This window comes from Panicum hallii, chromosome 2 (genome assembly GCF_002211085.1).
Source record: "Panicum hallii strain FIL2 chromosome 2, PHallii_v3.1, whole genome shotgun sequence".
In the NCBI taxonomy this organism is placed as follows: domain Eukaryota; kingdom Viridiplantae; phylum Streptophyta; class Magnoliopsida; order Poales; family Poaceae; genus Panicum; species Panicum hallii.
This window is the reverse complement of record NC_038043.1, coordinates 42,472,127-42,491,381: the sequence shown is the minus strand read 5'-3', so window position 1 is coordinate 42,491,381 and position 19,255 is coordinate 42,472,127. Positions and strand designations below refer to the sequence as shown.

Below are 19,255 nucleotides of genomic sequence, written 5' to 3'. Positions count from 1 at the left end.
GACCATCCGCCGCAGATGTCAAGGGTGACGTACGTGGTTGGCAGTCGATGGTTCGAAGAAGGTCCATCAACATGCTACCACCGCCGCTCGCCGCACCGTTGAGGTAGGGGACGAGGAGGGGTGGAGCGGCCACCGGGGGTAGGATGTGGGAGAGCAGCCGCCGACAAGGTCGCCGGCGGCCGGGGTGGTGGTCGAAGTGGCGAGATTAGGATTTTGTATTGCCGGGTTTCCAATGTCCGGCAGCTCCAAAGGGGAGGTCGGCGGCGGAGGCGAGACGACGTGGGAGCACTGCAGGTCCGGTGGGCGGTGGCCGCCGGCGGCGGCGCGACAGTGGGTGGGTGGGTGGGCGGCGCGCCGGTGGCTGCCGCCGGCTAGGGCTGTAGACGATGGGGCGAGGGAGATGGGAGGAAAAAGATAAGAGCCGGTGCGCTTCTGTGATGAATCGCATCGTAGTCATTGTCCCATCCGCCGCCTCTAGGTTCCTTTCTTAATTAGCGACAAAATATAGTATAATTTTTACCTCCAACTAAAAAAAGAACCATAATTTCATCCTCAACTTTTGGAACCATCCGAGTAAAGTTGAGGAGGATGGAAATCTAGCTTTTTGATCGGGAGTGAAAAATCAAACTTGGTTGATAGTTGAAGCCTTGAAGGGGTAAAAATGGACCCCTTTTTTTCATGGAGGATCCAGCCCCCCATTAAGAAGTTGGTGGACCCTGGACCTCTTGTGGGCTGCTTCGATGGGGCCTCTTATTTGCTTCTTACCTGGCGGCCCTGTTCGCTTGTTTGTTGGCCCAAGTATATGGCCCGTTCGACAATCGGGCTCCCACCATTTCGCATCCGTCCCGCAGCGTTTCCAATGGCCCACCGTTGATAAAGCCGCTTCTGCTGTCCGTGGCGCGCGAACGAGCCGGGCCTGAGATGGGCTCATCTTCAATTCCTTAGATGAGCGGACCATAGTTGTTGCTCCTGAATGCACTTGAGCATTTTCAGCACTTCTCCCTCCCCTGAACAAAAATCAAAAGTCCTCCTTTCAGTGTCTTCTTGTTTTTCTTTTTTTTTGGGGGGGGGGGACAAATGTACGTTTTTTTTATTTTGCTTCCTTTTCTCGCACCATCATGCCCCACGTTTTTCGTTCTGTTTCGAAAGAGCAACGCTACAAAGAGAACGGGTGGCAAGTTGGATCAGTATTCAGTGCCTTTGTTCGTGCGGCACCGAATCTTCAGGATTGACTGGCACCAGCGCGAGCATTCACATCTCTGATCTCTCTCTCTCCCGCCATATTCTCATTAGCAGCATGCTGATCGCGCGCGACTGTCTGCTCGAAAGGATAAAAAGAGGTATCCTCCCGACCCAAACGCGCCATCTTTGTGTGTTGTTGACTGCGTGCGGTCCGAGTGATCAGGTCAGGCGGGGGGCACGGGGGACGGAAAGCTCAGTGGTCAGCAGTTGCGCTCGTTCGTACTGATCGTTGGTGGGTGCAGCCCTTGATGTAACTTTGGCGGCGATCAATTCCGAGAGGATTCATGGTGCGTACATCTCTTACGGCAGTGACAACAGGTCAACATCCTTTTCTGATCAGCTCATGGGGCAGCGAGCAATGATCATCCGTCCTATGCAGTTCAGGATCTCTTTTGGTATGGTATTCCCAGAAACTATCCCAGCGGGTCTACGCGATGAGATGGCCGGTACTCCTACCACGCGATCTACTACATGTAATCCACCATCATGGAAACTAAGATAGAACCCGTGACTTGGAAACGCAGGAAAAGGGAGCTGCAGAGATGCGTCATCCCGTTGACAAAATTAAAGCGTCGCCATCACAAACACAGCAGTACTGCTAATGATCAGCCATCGAAGCAACCCCCTTTTCTTCCCCTTTCTGTGCGTCTAGAAAATAGCCCTTGTTTCGCTCTTTCCACAAAGCGAGCCGACCCGCCATTGTTTGCCTCTGACAGAGATTCGCAGATTAACTAACAACCCGGAGCAGCCACTTATATGTATACTATATAACAAACTGTTCATCATAATAAGCACGGGACCCCCAAAAAGACAGGATTAAGTTAAGTGATCGTGAGGAGAAGAATACAAGCGATCAAACATCACCTACCGTATCCAGTCAAAAGCGGTTGGTTGGTTTGCAGCTGCTGCTAGGTGCGTGCGGCGGCCTCCTCCACTTTCGAGTCCCTGGCCTGGCCCTGATAAGATCGAGGGAGCCATGCAGTGTCTCTTGGCTCTGCATTAACTTAGGACCCTGTCTCCTTGCTCTGATGTCGCACTCTCGTCAGAAGAAAAACAAAACTAACCATCAGCTGCTACTGTTCTCTTCTGTCCCGCATTCCCTCTCGTCCACTAGCTTCTAGTTCTAGCAGCAATTGTTAACTGAATCAGCACTCAAGAATGTCTCAGGAGACCAAGATTACCGCGGGGGGGGGGGGGGGGGGGGGGTGTTGTTTGTGTTAGGCGAGCCGCAGCACTGGAGTGGTAGACTTCGTTGCCAGATCGCAGAAAACACGCGACGCTGTCGGCTGGCCGACCCGATCGGTCCCCGGCTGGCTTGGGTGATTAGCAAGCGAGGATTAATTACTGCGAGCGATTAAGCACAAGTTGGAGTTGGAATCATGAAGCGTACCGGCTACGGTTAGGTAGCTAAGCTTCGTTCTTCAAGCTGCGCGTTTACTAACCCCGGTCCAAAAAAGGGTATTAGCAGCGACTAATTGCGATTACCAACTTCGACTGGCCTACGCACCTGCCCCTAACTTGATTAATTAGTTTAGAACTGGATCCATTTTCTAAGCTCGCCGCAGAGGTGATCGTCGCGGAGATGCGACCGCGGAACAGTGCCGGATCCGGTTGCTTCAGCCGTGAGCACGGCTGCACGGCACCCGGGCTTCAATGCTCTGGACAAATTCAGGGCATCCTCCTATCTTTTTTTTTCTATTTTCACTACAAAAAGCGTGCGAAAAGGTCCGCTAATTGTTAAATAAAAAAAACTAGTTGTGTGGATAAGGAGGGCACTGCTGGAGCCTCATCAATCGCACGTGCAGGGGATGTTCTTGGATTTCTTCAGCTTTTAGGATATGATCGCCAAATTAAGGCCTGATGCTGAGGCTGATGAAGACGATGATTGGGAGTAAAGCTCTCTGTCTGGAAAGACAGAAGAGGGTAGGTCAAACATTAACCATGGGCTAAATTCATCCGTGCTACGAATCTAGACGCTATACCATGGAGCAGGGGTGGCTAAAATTATTTAAAGATGAAGTAAATGGCTAAAATTATTTAAAGATGAAGTAAGTGCCACATTTCCTATGAGACTATTCCACAAGCTCGACACGGAAGCAAAAGAATGGACGGAGCGCGGCGGCTCCAAAACTTGAGAAAACTGGCACGAGATTTGAATTCACACAAGCCATTTTGTGGTCAGAAGGAGAAGGCGGTATGGTGTGTCCCTAATTTCATTTGAGTTTGACTGTACATGCAGAGTTTGCTTTAGCTTGAAGAGAACTCTTCCAATCATTGCATTGTGCAAACCTACCTCTTCGTCTCTTGACCTTCTACTGCCCACACTACTTCTACCACCACCTTGAGTCTGCTGTACACTATATCATGACGAGTCCGTTGAAACTTATGCCTCTCTTGATCGAGAAGGAGCTGAACCCATGCGTGCGGTACAGTTGGTATCAGACGGCCTGAGAAATCGGTTCAAATGTCTAACAGCCAACGCCCAAGAGATTGAGGAAAATTACCCAAAAAGATGCAGCAAAAGGCGACTGAAATTGTGGGAAAAAATTCGCAGGACCAGGGCACGACGTAGGAGTTCTAAACGAAGACAAAACGAACGAACGAAAGAAAGAAACTGAGCACCTACTGAACTCCCAAACCCTGACAAAACCTGCTCCCTGATCCCATAATCCTGCCAGATTGTAAACCAGCAGCAAATGGCGAGCGCTAGCGTGTCGCCTGACGTCATCACTGGCGAGTAAACTAATCTGGCAATCATCGCTAGAAACCAGCTGCCGTGCATGCAATGCAAGCGTCCAAGACAGAGTTGGCGCTAGCTTGGCCATTCCCTGTTTGATTACGAACAATCTCCCCTGTGGATGGGCCCTGTTTAACGGGTCGACAGGGATGCTGACAATAGAATTTTGCAAGGGAGGGAGGAAGTAGAGGTCGAGATGATGTTGCGGCTCGTGGACATGGACGTACGGGCATCACGGGCTGGCGCTCCCGTGACTCCTGGGCTCCTGTCTGCCTCGTCAGCAGGCTAGGCAACCATCTAAACCTGGTCGTCTAGCTTTGGAAGTTACTCCATGTGTATACTGCCCTACAAGACAAGACGTACGTGTCTGATTAGTGCACGGCGAGCATGACGTGCTGTACGCATCACCTCATTAATCTGAATCTGATGGACCGTCTTGATCGAAAACAAAATCCAGGAACTTTCAGAAGGAAAATAAATTCAGACACTGGGAGGTGCTAAAACTTCAAAATTATGTCGGTTCCACTTCGGAGATTACATGTATACTTAAAATACGAACAATCCTACATATGTGTGATGACTGTGAACCACTGACAGAAAGGAACAGGTATAAATACAAGGAAGACGCCGTCCTCTTCTTTCCATTCCAAACCTGAAAACGCATCAGCTCGAGCTTCGTTGCAAGAGAGGGGGAACCTCGACAGGATTGGACTCGCTGATCTCTCTCTCTCTCTCCATCCATTTGAGGAAGTCAAACCTAGTGCTACGGCGGTCAGCGCAGCGGTGATGCGCGTCGCTGTTCAGATAACTGTTACCGCAAATGCACGTTACGCTCATCAGCGTGGGTGTCAACGTTGTTGTAATCCCAAGTTGCAGGCCGGCCGGTTCCTTCGCTAGTGGTGCGTTGCACCGGCAAAATCCCCTGAAATCATGCACCAGCGCGCTGCAAATCCGGCTTTACCTCCCTTTCCTCGGCTTAAATTAATCCCTACTTTTCTTTGACCATGCAACCGGCGCTGCTGCATAGGTTTGTTTGTTTTCTTTTTTGGTATGGTTTTTCGACTTGCTAATGTTGATCGCGCAGGGTACCATGATTGGAAAAGGGTGGTAGATGATGGCCGTTGTAGTGGTCAGGTGCCCAATCCCGATCCTCGTGTGGCGACTAAACAAATCATTCTGGAAGGCCACTTGTGGTGAGAGAAAAGGTGAAATCAGGGCCCCAAGCACGGAAAGCAAAAAAGAAAAGAAAAGGCGCGAGAAAGGATACTGTAATACAATTGGCCATTGCATTTGTGTACACATGGGTCTAAGGCACCATCATTCAGAATTCAGAGCTCCAGTACATACACAACGACCGCCATTAGCACCAATTCGCACGCCTACAATTCCATTACTTTTCTTTTTTTAAAAAAACAAAGTTATATATATCTGCCTACAAATTCAACCTGGTGACGGACCCACCTCTCGCTCTTTCTCTGAAAAAAAAAAACATGAAATTACTAGGCGGTCATATTATTCCTCCAAGATGTTAGGTAAAGTTACTAAATTAGGCCTACGGTGAGGGGGGAAAAAGGTTGGTGAGGAACATAACATAGAGGGCTTAGAATTAGCATTACCAAATGGTTAGAATTAATCTATCAAGAGACGCACATGTCCATGGATCAAATTAACATTACCTTGACATGGTCATGCATGAACTACCAATTGGCTCGATCATAAACCGGACGACGACCAGTCTCAGGTTCGAGCGGTAGGTGCTTACCAAATGGGAGGAGGTCAGCCTCGCAGAGTAGTATTCCGGGCTCAATTGCGACAAGCTAAAAATAAGAACGCATCAATGTTCAATGCAGTATGTACTTGGAACTTTCTTTGCTTTTGTTTTCTTTTTTTTTTTGAAAATAAGGCAGGGGCGCTGCTTAATCATGTAAAAGGGGGAAACATGTGAGTTGTACAAATGTTTCTCCTTTTATATTTATCGACAGTTTAACACAGGATCAAACTGACGAGCTATGCATCAGGACACATGCTAACTTTACTTTTTAAATGCGAGCTAAACAGAATAGGAGTGAACTGCTGTAAATCATCGTACCTGAACTATCTCATGATTCTCTGAAAACAAGTTTATGGAGTATCGATCGATTTCCTAGAAGCCCTTAAGCATCTAGTATTAACCAAGCAACCCGGAGGAAATGAAGGCACGCCACGCCAGCTTAAAATGGTCAAGCTTTCCATGATACCTGCAGCAGTAGTGGTAAACATCATCTTCAGTCTTCAATTCGTGTGGTTAACCGGTCAAGAGTACTGCTACTGAGCGTATCTCTTTCTCTTGCTGAAAACCTGGAGAAAGAAATGGTCGGATCTAAAGACCAGTAGGATTGTACACGCGCAGAGGACTGACCACAGAGAGGCCACACGCCTTACCAGCGCACGCGCGGGAGAACCGGTATTTGCGCGAAATTTGCGTCGCTGTGTATGACCCGTCCAGGTGACATTATCTGGGCCCACTGGGGAGCAATACACCAAGTATTCCAGGATATTTTATTTTTTTTATATAAACATTGCTGAATCAAACAGTAGATCGGTAGCCAAATTATCCAAGATATTTACAATTGTTACTCCCTCCACTATGAACTACTGCCTCCATCCCAAATTACAATTTATTTTAGCTTCTTTAATTATATATTTTACTATGCACTTAGATTTAAGTTATGTCCAGATACGTCAGCAAAATTTATATATTAAAAAAAAAGATAAAACGAAGTTGGGATGGACGGGTAATTTTTTTGTCCTAAATGCCATATATTTAAAACAAAAGGAAAGCTAGCCAACTTTGCCCTTAGAAAAAATATATACCGCATTACCTAGCTAGTAGACACGACCTGAAATATTACTGTTTCAGTAATATGCTGTAATTGAAATCTGCAGCATGAGAGCATGTCTATTTTGCTACCATTAAAGCGTACTATATGTATAGTGCCATAATTCCTTGTCCATCTAAGAAGGAAGTGATGGATGGGATTAACTGGAGCACTTGTGGAAAATACGTACACCAATTTGCAGGCTTGTCGCAAATAAAAAGTAGCGGCAGCATTTTGAGTTTTCTTGGCCACGGTTACTATCCCATGCTACGTTCGGCAAGCAGAACACCGAAATCCGACACGAGCAGCCCTCGTTTAGTGCAGCATAACTGACACAGAGAGCCGACGGCTCTCCTGTACAATCCCAGTGGTGAGTGGTGACAAGCAGGACACGCTGGAGATTTGCTGACACCAAACCGAACACGAGAGGAGAGGCTCCAAGAGGCCCCCGACAACCTTTATAACCTCCTCCTCGTCTCTCTTTCCCTCTCTCACTCCTCCAGCCTCACGTACGCTAACCCCAACCTCCCCCAAGCTCCTCCGCTTGCAGCACCAACCCGCGCGCGCGCGCGCCCCCACCTCTCCCCAGGAAGCGAAACAAAACGCCTGCTCGCGCGCCGCCATGGGCAACGCTCTCGCCGGCCGCCGGCGCGCGGCCAAGGTGATGACGGTGGACGGCGCGACGTTCCGGTACAAGACCCCCGCCGCGGCGGGCGCCGCGCTGCGCGGCCACCCGGGCCACCAGCTGCTCGAGTCCGAGGAGGTGCGCCGGCTCGGCGTGCGCGCGCGCCCGCTCGACCGCGACGCGCCGCTCAAGCCCGGGAAGCTCTACTTCCTCGTCCAGATCCCGCGCGGCGCCGCGGCGGCGGGCGGCGACGACCCGCGCGCGCCGCGCAAGACGTGGTCGGGCGCGCTGCACGTGGGCGCCCGGGAGCGCCTCGAGAGCCTGATGCTGTCCCGGCGCACCGTGTCGGACGTGGCGTCCATCGTGCCGTCCTCGGCCGCGCGCCTCGCCGCGGCCGGCGCCCCCGCGGGGTCGCCGAAGCCGCCGCCGTCCGTGGAGGTGGGCGCGGACGGCGCCGTGCGGCTGCGGATGCGGCTGCCCAAGTCCGAGGTGGCGCGGCTGATGAAGGAGAGCCGGGACCCCACGGAGGCCGCCGAGCGGATCATGCAGCTGTGCGTGGCCAGGGACCAGGGCGCCGCCGCGCCGCCGCCGCCGACGGCGCGAGCGCCGCTGTGCTCCGCGCTGTCCGGCAGGAACGCGACGACGGCGGGCACGGGCTTGAAGAAAGAGGTGAGCCGGCCGCACGCGCATCGCCCTCCCGTCATTTCCCCTCCTTCCCCCCAATCAATCCCCCGTTTGTTACGTCGCATCCTTTTCCACAGTCCTTGAACGATAATTGGTAACAGTAGTAAGTACTATAGTAGCTACTTGCAGGCTTGCAGCATGCATGCTGCAACTACTCCTCCGAGCTCTAGCCTTAAACAAGGTTCACTAGTTGATTAGGGATGTCCAACTCTCACCTCTAGGCTGCTGCTAGCAAAAGGTGATTGCTGATTACCATGAGGGTCCAAACCATCCGGTCACTGCCGGCACCTGCACGAATCTTGAAGCACAACTTTGCCAAGCAAAACGGCCCAAACATGTAAGGCTGACACATCGCAACTGTAGAAACATACCAGTGCCACGAGAAAGCAATACTACTAGCTAAGCCTAAGCACAAATCCACCACTCTTTCTCGTGGGTTCGGTGCTAAGCGCCTGTCCGGGAGGCGACAACCGGCCGACGGGATCTCAGAATCTCACTCGGCTCCCGTGTGACTTCCTTCGATCGGAACGAATCCCTATTCCCCTAGTGCCCAGATGAACATGCGAGAAGCCCGGGCGCTAGATATTTGTCCCCGGGCGAGCGCTAGCGCTAGCGATCTGATCTGAATCGCGTGGGTGGGCGATCATGGCATCTTTGATCCGTGGCGGCCTCGCGCGCGCCCGCCTTTTGGGGGCTCGGGGACGTGCTTCCCCGCCTCCGCTCCACCTTTTCCATGCCACTCGCCCTGCCCTGCTTTGCTCCGGCCGGCATGATCCGCCGCGCCCGCGCGTGTCGCGCAGCAGGCAAGGCGGCGGCTGCCGCGGAACCTTCCTAGGCCTTCCCCCGCGCATGACGGAGCAGGAGGAGGACGAGGAGGAGGCCGGTTGGCGCAAGGCGACGCCGCAGGGCAGCGAGCACGAGCACGCGGCGGCATCTCGCACCTGTGCTGTTCTGTACGTTAGCGATCTAGCTAGCGCTGTGGTTTAGTTAGTGCTCCTAATTATACGGCTCACAGCGCATGGTGCGTGCCTGGCGGGGCACGTGATCCATCGGAGGGGGTTCTGTTTGGTACTAGCTAGGGCGCCTCTCTCTCTGGACCGCAGGCCGGCAAACTGAAGGCCGCACATTAACTAAAGAGCGAGGCAGGTTTAGGTCAGGTCAAGTCGGTCCGAGTTAAGTATCCCATTGTCGCAGAAGAAAAGCAAGATCCCAGTTGGAGATTGGTTTTGTTATTAGGTGCTCACTTGGGGGTGGTCCTGCCGCCCTTAACAAATCCGGCGCAGGACCCCCGGGCCTTCAGCTCATCACTACCCGGGCGCGTAGCTTGCTAATGGCTCCACGTCACGAGAGGTCGAGCAGCCGAGCGCGCACGCGTCCGGCCGATGGGCCGTGCATGTGCCTAAGATTCCGTGTTGGTTTAGACTAACCGCGCGCGCTGTACCAGTCAGTACCACGGCCCGCGGCGACCGGGACGGGAAGGCCCCGTGCGTGCGCGTACTGTTTGGAGGGAATAGGAGAACCGTTTGTTATGATCGGTGGAGGGTTGACCTGGCTCCCAAAGGGATCGTCGTCGTGTGCTGATCGCTCCCATGACGTTTTCAGACGTAGGCATGCCATCAGATTCTTCGGTCTTGGGTTCCGTATTTTCTGAATAAAACAGTGTGCATGAGGAAAATCATTTTGTGTGCATACGTTTTGTCTGGAATTGTTGTCACCGGGTGGTAGTAGTAACTGGTATGGATGAGCTATCGTTAAAAAAAATAATACTGCTGCCTCTGGTCAAAAATACTTGACGCTCAGAGAGGGGCAGTGGTTAAAACAGCACGTGCACTATTTGCCAAGACTGTGAGAGAACGGGGCCCTAATGGAGTTGGTAGGAGCAATAGCATAATGAACTTGAACTGACAAATTAATCTAACCAAGTTGTGGTGACGATCAAGCCTCAAGGAACAGTGCTAGTCCTTCTAACGTTCACCATCTCCTGACGTCGTCCAAGCAAGTCGTTATTAGTCCGGACTGGCCGAGGACAATCGCGAACCACACCTTTGCTTTTCCTGGTAGTAGTACAAAAAAAAAAAAGAGAAAGGGAGGGGAGAGCAGCCGCAGCCCAATAGCGGTATGGTTCACGACGCGTTCCTTTCAAGCGAAACCGCTCGGCTCGATGCCCCGCCTCCAACGATGCCTTCTACTGTGTGCGTCTGTTCACATTGCTGTTGATCTGAATTCGCATTCTGAATTTGGTCTCCCCCTTTTGCAGAAGCGGACGAGGTTCATGGCGGTTCCGGACGAGATCATCGGATGACTACACGGCGCGGGGTCGTCAAAGCGTAGTCTTGTTTTGCCTGTCTTCTTGGGTTGTTTTTCTCCTTTTATAGTGTGGTAGATCGGTCTCTTCGGCAAGAGAGGGGCTAGAGGAGCTGCTGGGGCTTGGAACATGAGAAGCTGCTCGGACACCTATGGCTTCCTATCTGATCTCCCCAGCAATTCCTCAAGTCTTTTGAAGTCTTAGGCAACCTAAAAAAAAAGTATATATAGTATAGTAGTTAATTAGGAAGCAGAAAAAAATGAAGAAAAGCTAGCAGCAGTTTGTACTGTACTGTACTGGTGTGAGACATGGCATCTGCAGTATTTAGCCACCTTGCATGATCAGACGATCAGTGTGAATGGATGATCACTGAATCAGAATGTACATAGACAATTACCTAAGTAGAAAGATCTTCCTTGCTTCACCTCTCCTTTCCGGTGCGCTTGCGTATGCGATCGCTACCTCATCCTGCGCAGCCTTGCATTTTCCCCCTTAGGCACCGGGTGGTTTGCAAGGGGCGGCTCCAGTAACAGCGACGCCGGCTTTGCTTTTGGCCGCGGCGGTGATGGCTCGACCCGAGCTGATGGGCACTGGTACTACGGCGACGCCGGCGCGTCAGCGTCACGCGTGCGTATGAATGGGCAGTACTGGTGGGCTTGTGGCGGCGCGTGCGGCCATCCATCACCTACGGCCACGAGGCCGGCCGGCGGCGTCGCCTGTCGCTTATCCGGCGCCGCTTCTGCCGTCGCGGCCGCCTCTGCTTGTGATGCTCTTCTTTTTGGACAGGGCTGCCGCCGCTGCACCGAGCCAACAAAGTCGGCACGCACCCGCTCAAAGATTTGCGGCTAGGAAGGTTGAAAGGTCAGCGCAGCGTGTGGACCTGTGGGGCGGGGCGAGGCGGGCCGAGAGGCCCGTCGGCGCACGCTCGCAGCCCAGAAAAGAAACGACGAGAGGCGCCGCCTCCTGTTTGGGCCAGGCCGACAGAAGTGGACGAAGCGACACAAGTGAGTGTCTGTTTGAGCCACCGGACTTTCTCTGAGAAGCAGTCTCCACGATGACGCGCTGCATACCATGGTCTGCTGCGACCTGAAGTGCTTCGATGCAAGCATGGGACTCAGCACACAGAGCGTCACACACCACAGCAAGCCTGCCAGCTCCTGCCAGAACAGCACTGCCCTGGTGATCACGGATCACAAAACCCCACGCCCCATCCATCTCCTTAGCCCAACAAGCTGCATCCACATTCATCTTCCATGTATCAGGTGGCGGCGATGTCCATCGTGTAGCACATGTCCTCGCCATTTGCACACCCTTAACAGTGGTCGCATCTGGGAGCTGCTGTGTCACCGTTCGATCTCGACATATCACCTCCTCGGTTGTCCAACCAGACTGTTTATCTGGGCCAGCCGTTTCCCATCGGTATTGGGCTATTGGGCCGGTCCTTGTTGTTGTATCGACCGCCACTCTCCTCTCCTCCGGGCCTTTCTGACCATCGCAGCTCGGCCTTGAATTGACGGCCCGTATTCGAGCAAGAGCCGCAGCACGACGACCTGACACTCCGACAGCCCATCATCGGGCAGCCTAAAGCCCCGCGAAAAGAAGAAGTTCCAACGGCCGGTGACATTAGTAAACCCTTGCGTGCAAACTACAAAGTAGTAAACCGTTGCGATCGAGAAGGGAAAAGAAACGCTGAACCGCGGCAAGTTTCGCTGCCGCGCGGCATGATTGGTGCCTTTCCATCGTCCGTGGTGCCTTCTGGCCTTCTCCACACACGAACCATCATTTTGTTCCGGGAAAATCGCGGCAGCACGATTCCAAGGAAAGGTATCATTGGCACGAGGACCACGGCCTGATATTTCTCACATGGCTGGCCACGTGGTTCCAAAACCCCCCATCTTCATCATGCATCGCCTGGACGCCTCCTGACCACGACCTGGAACTAATACGCACCATCGCCCATAGGGGGTGCAGGTGAGTAGGCTCGTCAACACCAAGCCACCATGCACCGCTTGGGTTCTTCAGCCAAGGGTTGGCATGTCGCTGATATGCTGGCGACGCAAAATGATGCTAGTTTCCTGGCAGATACGGCAGGACACGGTGGCGAGACTTGCTGGAGGATTTGGTTTAGTTCGGCGCGGCGACGGATTAAAACCTTCAGTCTCAGGTCAATTGTTTGAGTAGTACAGTGCAACTAGTGAAAACGAGCAACTAGCAAACTACTCCTACGCTCACCTCAGCTGTTAGGATGTGTAAATAAAATAAGAACAAGATGCACCTGCCTTGCACATGATCTCGGTAGCTTAACGAGCCCGGGATTTTCAACTGCAAAGCTGTCCGTGCGTACGGTACGGAAGCATTTGCCGTCCTGACGGAGTCGTAAAAGTAAACTGCGCATCTGACTCCACGAAGCAGGACGGAAGTTGCAGCGAGTGACCAGAATGCGGAGCACACGGATGACAGGGGATCAAGGTGATCGAGTCTAGCGGCGTTTGTTTTCTCGTCCCTGGATCCGTAGATCGCCACTATTGGCGCCGGCGGAGCCAGCCACGAACACGTCGTCCGTCCGGGCCGTAACATGCAGCTCGGAGACGCACAGCCGGTGCCGTCCATGGGCAGCGCAGGCGAGACGCGGACGTGCGGCGGCGGCGCACACACGGTATCATGCCCCTGCGTGTGATGGTGCATGTGGGCCGATTCAGAGTACCAGGAGATTCGGGGTGTAGCGTACCGTGTACTGACTTCCAGCCCTGCATGCAGACGGCGCTTTCGACGCGAGCAGGCCTGGCCTTAAGGCTATCTCCAGCGGTATTCCGTAAACCGCTCTGTTCTCTATTATAGAGGATACTGTAGCGCCTGTAACGCTCCAACGGTGGTCTCTGTAGCGTGCCATAAAATAGGGGAGGAGCTCTGCGTCCCGCACAGAGGCGAGCACGGCTGGCGTCCTCCATCCCGAGCAGCGCACGCGGCTCCCGCGCGCGGGGCGGCGGGGCGCGGCAGGGGCGGAGGAGGGGCGCGGGCAGGCGGAGGAGGGGTAGAGGAGGGGCGGGCGGAGGAGGAGGGGTGGCGGGCGGCGGAGGAGGGGCAGGGGCGGGCGGCGGAGGGGCTCGGGCGGAGGAGGAGGAGGGGCGCGGGCGGGCAAAGGAGGAGGCGGGGCGCGGGCGGCGGAGGAGGAGGGGCGCGGGCGGGCGGAGGAGGAGGGGCGGCGGGCGGCGGAGGAGGGGCGGGGGCCGGCGGCGGAGGGGCTCGGGCGGAGGAGGAGGAGGGGCACGGGCGGGCAGAGGAGGAGGCGGGGCGCGGGCGGCGGATGAGGAGCGGGCGGAGGAGGAGGGGCGGCGGCAGAGGAGGAGGGGCGCGGGCGGGTGGCGGAGGAGGGGCGCGCGCGGGCGGAGGAGGAGGAGGAGGGGCGCGGGCGGCGGAGGAGGAGGCGGGGCGGGCGCGGGCGGCGGAGGAGGAGGCGGGGCGGGCGCGGGCGGAGGAGGAGGCGGGGCGCGAGCGGCGGAGGAGGAGGGGCGGGCGGGCGGCGGAGGAGGCGGGGCGGGCGCGGGCGGTGGAGGAGGAGGGGCGGGCGGAGGAGGAGGGGCGGCGGCGGAGGAGGAGGGGCGCGGGCGGGCGGAGGAGGCGGGGCGGGCGCGGGCGGCGGAGGAGGAGGCGGGGCGGGCGCGGGCGGCGGAGGAGGAGGGGCGCGGGCGGGCGGCGGAGGAGGAGGGGCGCGGGAGGCATGCCGGTTGCGGCTTGGGGAAAGGGTAGTTGGAAGAAAGGATAGAAAATTGAGATTGTGGGGTATAGAAGATAAAAATAGAGGATGTTGTTGGAGTTAAGTTTGGTATAGAGAATGAAGTTGATATGGAGGATGGATATAGGGGATAGGATTTGGAGGATATCGCTGGAGATAGCCTAAACCTCTACTTTCCATCTTCTATACCCCACACCTCTACTTTTCTATCCTTTCTTCCAATGTCCGTTTCCCCTGCCGCTTGCCCCTCCTCCCACGCCCCTCCACCCCGCCGCCCCTCCTTCCGCACCCCGCCGCCTGCCGCGGCCCGCCGGCCCGCAGCGCCGCCTGCCGCCCCGCCGCCCTGCAGCCCCACCTTCCGCGCCCCGTCGCCTGCCGCGGCCCGCCAGCCCGCAGCGCCGCTTGCCGCGCCTTCTTCTACGACCTCTTCGCCGCGCGCGGCCGCGGAGGAGCAGCGCGCGGTGATGCCGCCGCCACCGCCGGAGGGGCGGGAGAGGGGGCTGGCAGTGGCAGGCCGCAGTACGAGATGGATGAGCTCGTGCCCGGCGGCCGCGTGGCAGTAGCACCGGGATGGAGGACGCCGCTCGCCCCTTCCTCTATGCGGGACGCAGCGTTCCTCCTCCATTTTAGAGCACGCGATAGCGGATCGCGTTGGAGCGGAACAGGTGCTACAGTATCCCGTGTTTTTACAGAACAGGAGCTTCTACCGCGCACCGCTGGAGATAGCCTTATGCCCTCATCCATGGAGTGCGAGTGCGTGTGCGTGTGCGTGTGTTCTCGTGATAGCTGACGGCGTCAGGCGAGCCGCAAGCATTACCCCCTGCACCTGCAGGACGGGGTATGGAAGCGATTCAACGGAGCCGGATCCCCCCTACCTGCAGTCGAGTCCGACAGGGGCAGAGGCAGACGGCCAAGCCGGGAATGTGCAATCGGCCGCGTTATTAAAGGGCAAAATTCGCTGCCGGACACAGTTAAAAAGTATTTTTTTACCATATTCCATTAAGAAAGAAAAATTAGATCCATATTAGATCTGCTATAGATGTAGAAATTAACTGTAAAATGCTTTGCCAACAAACCTCCCTTAGTTTCATGTCACGCTCCGCCACTGCCGCAGAGGCCCCTCGCGTCGCCCAGGGAATCCGGCGAAGGGGTCGACGAGCGGCGTGATGTGGGGCGGCTGCCCATTGCTGGCACGCAGCAGAGCAGCAGCATCGGCATCGACACACGAAGGCCGGAGGAAGGAGATGTGACCGCGTACGGCCTACAGCGGACGAGCAATGCAAAGACGGAGGTCCCACTAAGCAGCGGTGCGGGTGGTGTGTGGATTTCGCTGGTAGCCCCGGTAAGCCGCGGTGCACTTTTTGTTTTTCTCCCCGCCGCCCGCCGGTGCTGCAGCCGCAGCGATGCGCGCGCCGCATCCAGGGAGCCCGCTGCGATGCTGCACAGTGCTGCAGCCTGTCAGGGGGCTGCTCCAACGAGCTGCTCGGCCTGCTTACGAAGTTACGAGAGCCGCGAGGATATGGATCCCGCCAGTGTCGTGTCTAGAGATGGCAACGGGCACGCGCCCGCTGGGTATTGCTTGCCCATACCTATACCCGTCAGGATAAAATACACCCGCTAAGAAATCCATATCCGTTGCCGGGTACAGATTATGTACCAAATCCATACCCGCATCAGTGGCGGGTACCCGCGGGCTGCCCGTGCCCGACATTATGTTAAGTACTCAACCACTCAGATATATCAGTCAATAGATACATACATAAAACTGAGGCAATAATATATGATAAACATCAACCATAAGACTGATAGAGTGTTTCACAAATCATAACACCATTGATCACATCAGACATCACAAGTTCAGAGCTAGATTAATATGCAGTTACTGTCTACCATCTCTAGCATGGCACCACTAGTTCACTACATTAGACATCAAAGTTCCAAAATAAAATTATTAGACCATAATAAAATGAGTATATGATCTGCATTCTTTATATTATGTCAGGTTTAAAAAATCTGTGGGTTTGCGGGTTCGGGTGCTACGATCCCATACCCATGCCCGCGTACCCGCTGGGTATAGATTATCACCCATTAAGAAATCCACGGATATAGATATTAGCCCGTACCCGTACCCTAATAGAGTAAAAATCTGCCGGGTTTCGGATATCGGGTACCCATTGCCATCTCTGGTCGTGTCCCTTTGATAATCCTGGTTTTTTTTCTTCTTATTCTGCTTACCACGATCCTGGATAGGTGAAGGTTAGGGGTATATTTGTCCAGATTGAAGTATTCACGAGTCACGTCCCCGCTCGCGCACCGACCGACGCTAGACAGACGGTGTCCGCGAATGAATTCGGAGCGACCCGTCACGCGCATTCACTACGCAAAGCGCGGTCCGGGCGGACGCCGCGGCAACGAGTGCGGGTACGGGGTAGATAAACGGGCACGGCTCTGTACGTGGCGCGTACGCCGTCCTGCCCATACCATCCATGCAGCGAGCGGGCGAGGGAGGCCAAGCGTTGCCGTCGCCGCGACCGAGCGTGACCACGGCGCGGAACCGCCAGCCGGTGCTAACGAGCGACGCGGACGCCTGCAGCCGGGCGGTGAGTGAATATCTGGAGCCTGGGCATCCTCGCTCGAGGACGTCACCCTGATACGAGCATCCCGTGACCACACCTACGTTTGTTATACACACACGGCGCGCACGTACCGGCGGCCTCCGATACGCACGGCGGCTGCACATTGAAGCGAGTGGACGGGGTCTCCGCGCGCGCCAGCAGCGAGCGGCGCCGGTGCCGCCGCCGGAGCCCGTCCGCCACGGGCGGAGGCGCCGACGAGGCGTGAAGCGGCAAAAGATGTACGGCGGCGGCGGCGGCTGCTGCTGGTACGCAAGCGTACGTACGAAGGAGCGGAGCGGTGGGCACTGGGCTGCTGGCTACGGGTTCACGTGCGACGCGCGGAGCGAGAGGGGCGCGAGGCCGATGGGATCATGTGATCCGGCCAGCGGAGAGCTGGCCCGATCCGCCGAGGACGCGGGTGGTGCTCGTCCATCGCTCGGAGTTCGCGCGCGAGCGTCCGTCCAGCTCGACCAGCGGACGCGGGGCTGGCTTCGGAGCTCGACGCCGAGACCTTCCTTGGAAATGGAAGCGATCCTTCGCTCGCTCGCCGCCACGGGTTTCCCGCCCTTGATTGGAAGGGAGGAGAGCCTTGCGTCGCCACCACACGTCCAAACGGGATAAAGATCTTACCGCGAAGCGAACGAACCCCTCGGCTTGGCATGCACGCTGGGCCCCTCCGAAAAGATGCGTGGCTGCATCTTCCGGGAGTTTAGCCAAAATTCCTAATTCCTCTGGAGATCCCGAATATGTGCTTGTCTCTATTTTGAAATTTTCCTTTCGCGAAATACGGTACAAACGTAGATGCTTATAAACATGTACGTACACTTACTCGTATAAGTATACATATGCAACTATTTCCATAAGTATATCAAAAAAACTGAACCGTCAGATCTTGAGATTGATGAAATCACTATTATTCACAACCACATCACCTACCTATTGTTGTTGAAAGAATAGGCAAGTTTCACCTTAAACTTACCAGCTGAGTTACGCTAAGTTCATAATAGCTTTACAATTTTTATATCAATAGAAAAAGTTACCTAAATCAAACAGATCTGAAATATTCAACCGCGGTTGTTCTATGGCTCCCTTTCATATGACAATAAAAGCTAAGCTTGAATGAAGCTAGGTAAAGGCGACACGGTTCCTACTCAATACACCTTTGTTTAACATTTATCACATAGTACAAGTAGTCGGTAACCTCTGTATAGCGGAGAAATCATGACGTTTTGTATGCATGATAATATTTGGCTAAGAGAAGACAATTCACATCTCACACTCCTCAATCCTCATGAACCATGCTTCACAAAAAAGTTGTAATGTTAAATAAAACATGTCATCGTAAAAATTATACTGCTACGAAAAATCTCTATCTGACTGGGATACGAATTCATGTGCGGCCAGATAGATAAAGTTTATAGGTCTTAATCGCGCTAACTCTATCAACTACCTAATGTCTAGAATCTATTGGAATAATTGATGATCATAATTTTGCTTCGTGGTATTAAGGTAACGGATGCGGGTGCGGCTTTGGAGCTCGAGGCCGAGACCTTCCTTGGAAATGGCATGGCTCCTTTCAGCTCGTCGAAGCCATGGGTTTCCATCCTTGGATTTGAAGGGAGGAGAGCTTCGCTGTCGCCACCGCACGTCCACACAAGCTCCAGATTTTCCCGCGAAGCGAACGAAACTCTCGGCAACACTGGGCCCCTCCAAAAAGATGCGCGGCTGCATCTGCCGGGAGTTTAGCCAAAATTCCTAATTCCTGGGGAGATCCCGAATGAGTGCTTGTTTGCACTTTGAGATTTCAGAGCGACTCTAAAGTTCTTTTTCCTTTTGCAAAATAGGGTATGGATGTAGATGCTCATAAATATATACATACACTTACTTGTATAAATATACGTATGCAACTATTTTCATAAGTATATAAAAAACTTTAAGATTGACAAAATCGCTACTGTTCACAACCACGTCGCCTATTATTGGAAAGAATGGACAAGTTTCACCGTAAGAAACCTTGCCAATTGAGTTATGCAAAATTTGTAAAAACTTTATAGTTCCTATACCAATAGAAAAAGTTACCTAAATCAAACGGATCTAAAATATTCAACCGCGGTTGTTGTTCTATGGCTCCCTTTTGCATGACAATAAAAGTTAAGATTAAATGAAGCTAGGTAAAGATGACACAATTCCAATACAACTTTGTTTAACTTTTATCACCCAGTATACTGTACACGTAGTCGCTACCTCTATATAGTGGAGAAGACAATTCACACCTCACGCTCCTCGCAAAAAAGTGTAATATTAACTAAAACATGTCACCATAAAATTATACTTCAATAAAAAACCTCTATCTGACCACGACACGAGAAATTCATGTGCGGCCAGATAGATAAAGTTTATAGGTCCTAATCGCGCTAACTCTATCAACTGCCTAATATCTAGAATCTATTGGAAAT

At 53.8% G+C, this 19,255-nt stretch overlaps 1 protein-coding gene across 1 annotated transcript; it reads left to right on the top strand.

The window, feature by feature from the left end:
- Positions 1-7,317: 7,317 nt before the first annotated feature.
- LOC112879469 (uncharacterized protein At1g66480-like) lies at positions 7,318-10,795 on the top strand. Its single transcript, XM_025943725.1, has 2 exons — positions 7,318-8,131; positions 10,404-10,795. Exons 1-2 carry the CDS (start codon positions 7,460-7,462, stop codon positions 10,446-10,448), a joined length of 717 nt encoding a protein of 238 aa, XP_025799510.1. The 5' UTR covers positions 7,318-7,459; the 3' UTR covers positions 10,449-10,795.
- Positions 10,796-19,255: the final 8,460 nt, after the last annotated feature.

Bases quoted from the DNA above. Each gene is read 5' to 3' on its own strand.
- LOC112879469 (XM_025943725.1), top strand. From the start codon at position 7,460: ATGGGCAACGCTCTCGCCGGCCGCCGGCGCGCGGCCAAGGTGATGACG. The intron at 8,132-10,403 runs GTGAGCCGGCCG...CCCCTTTTGCAG, and splicing joins GCACGGGCTTGAAGAAAGAG to AAGCGGACGAGGTTCATGGC.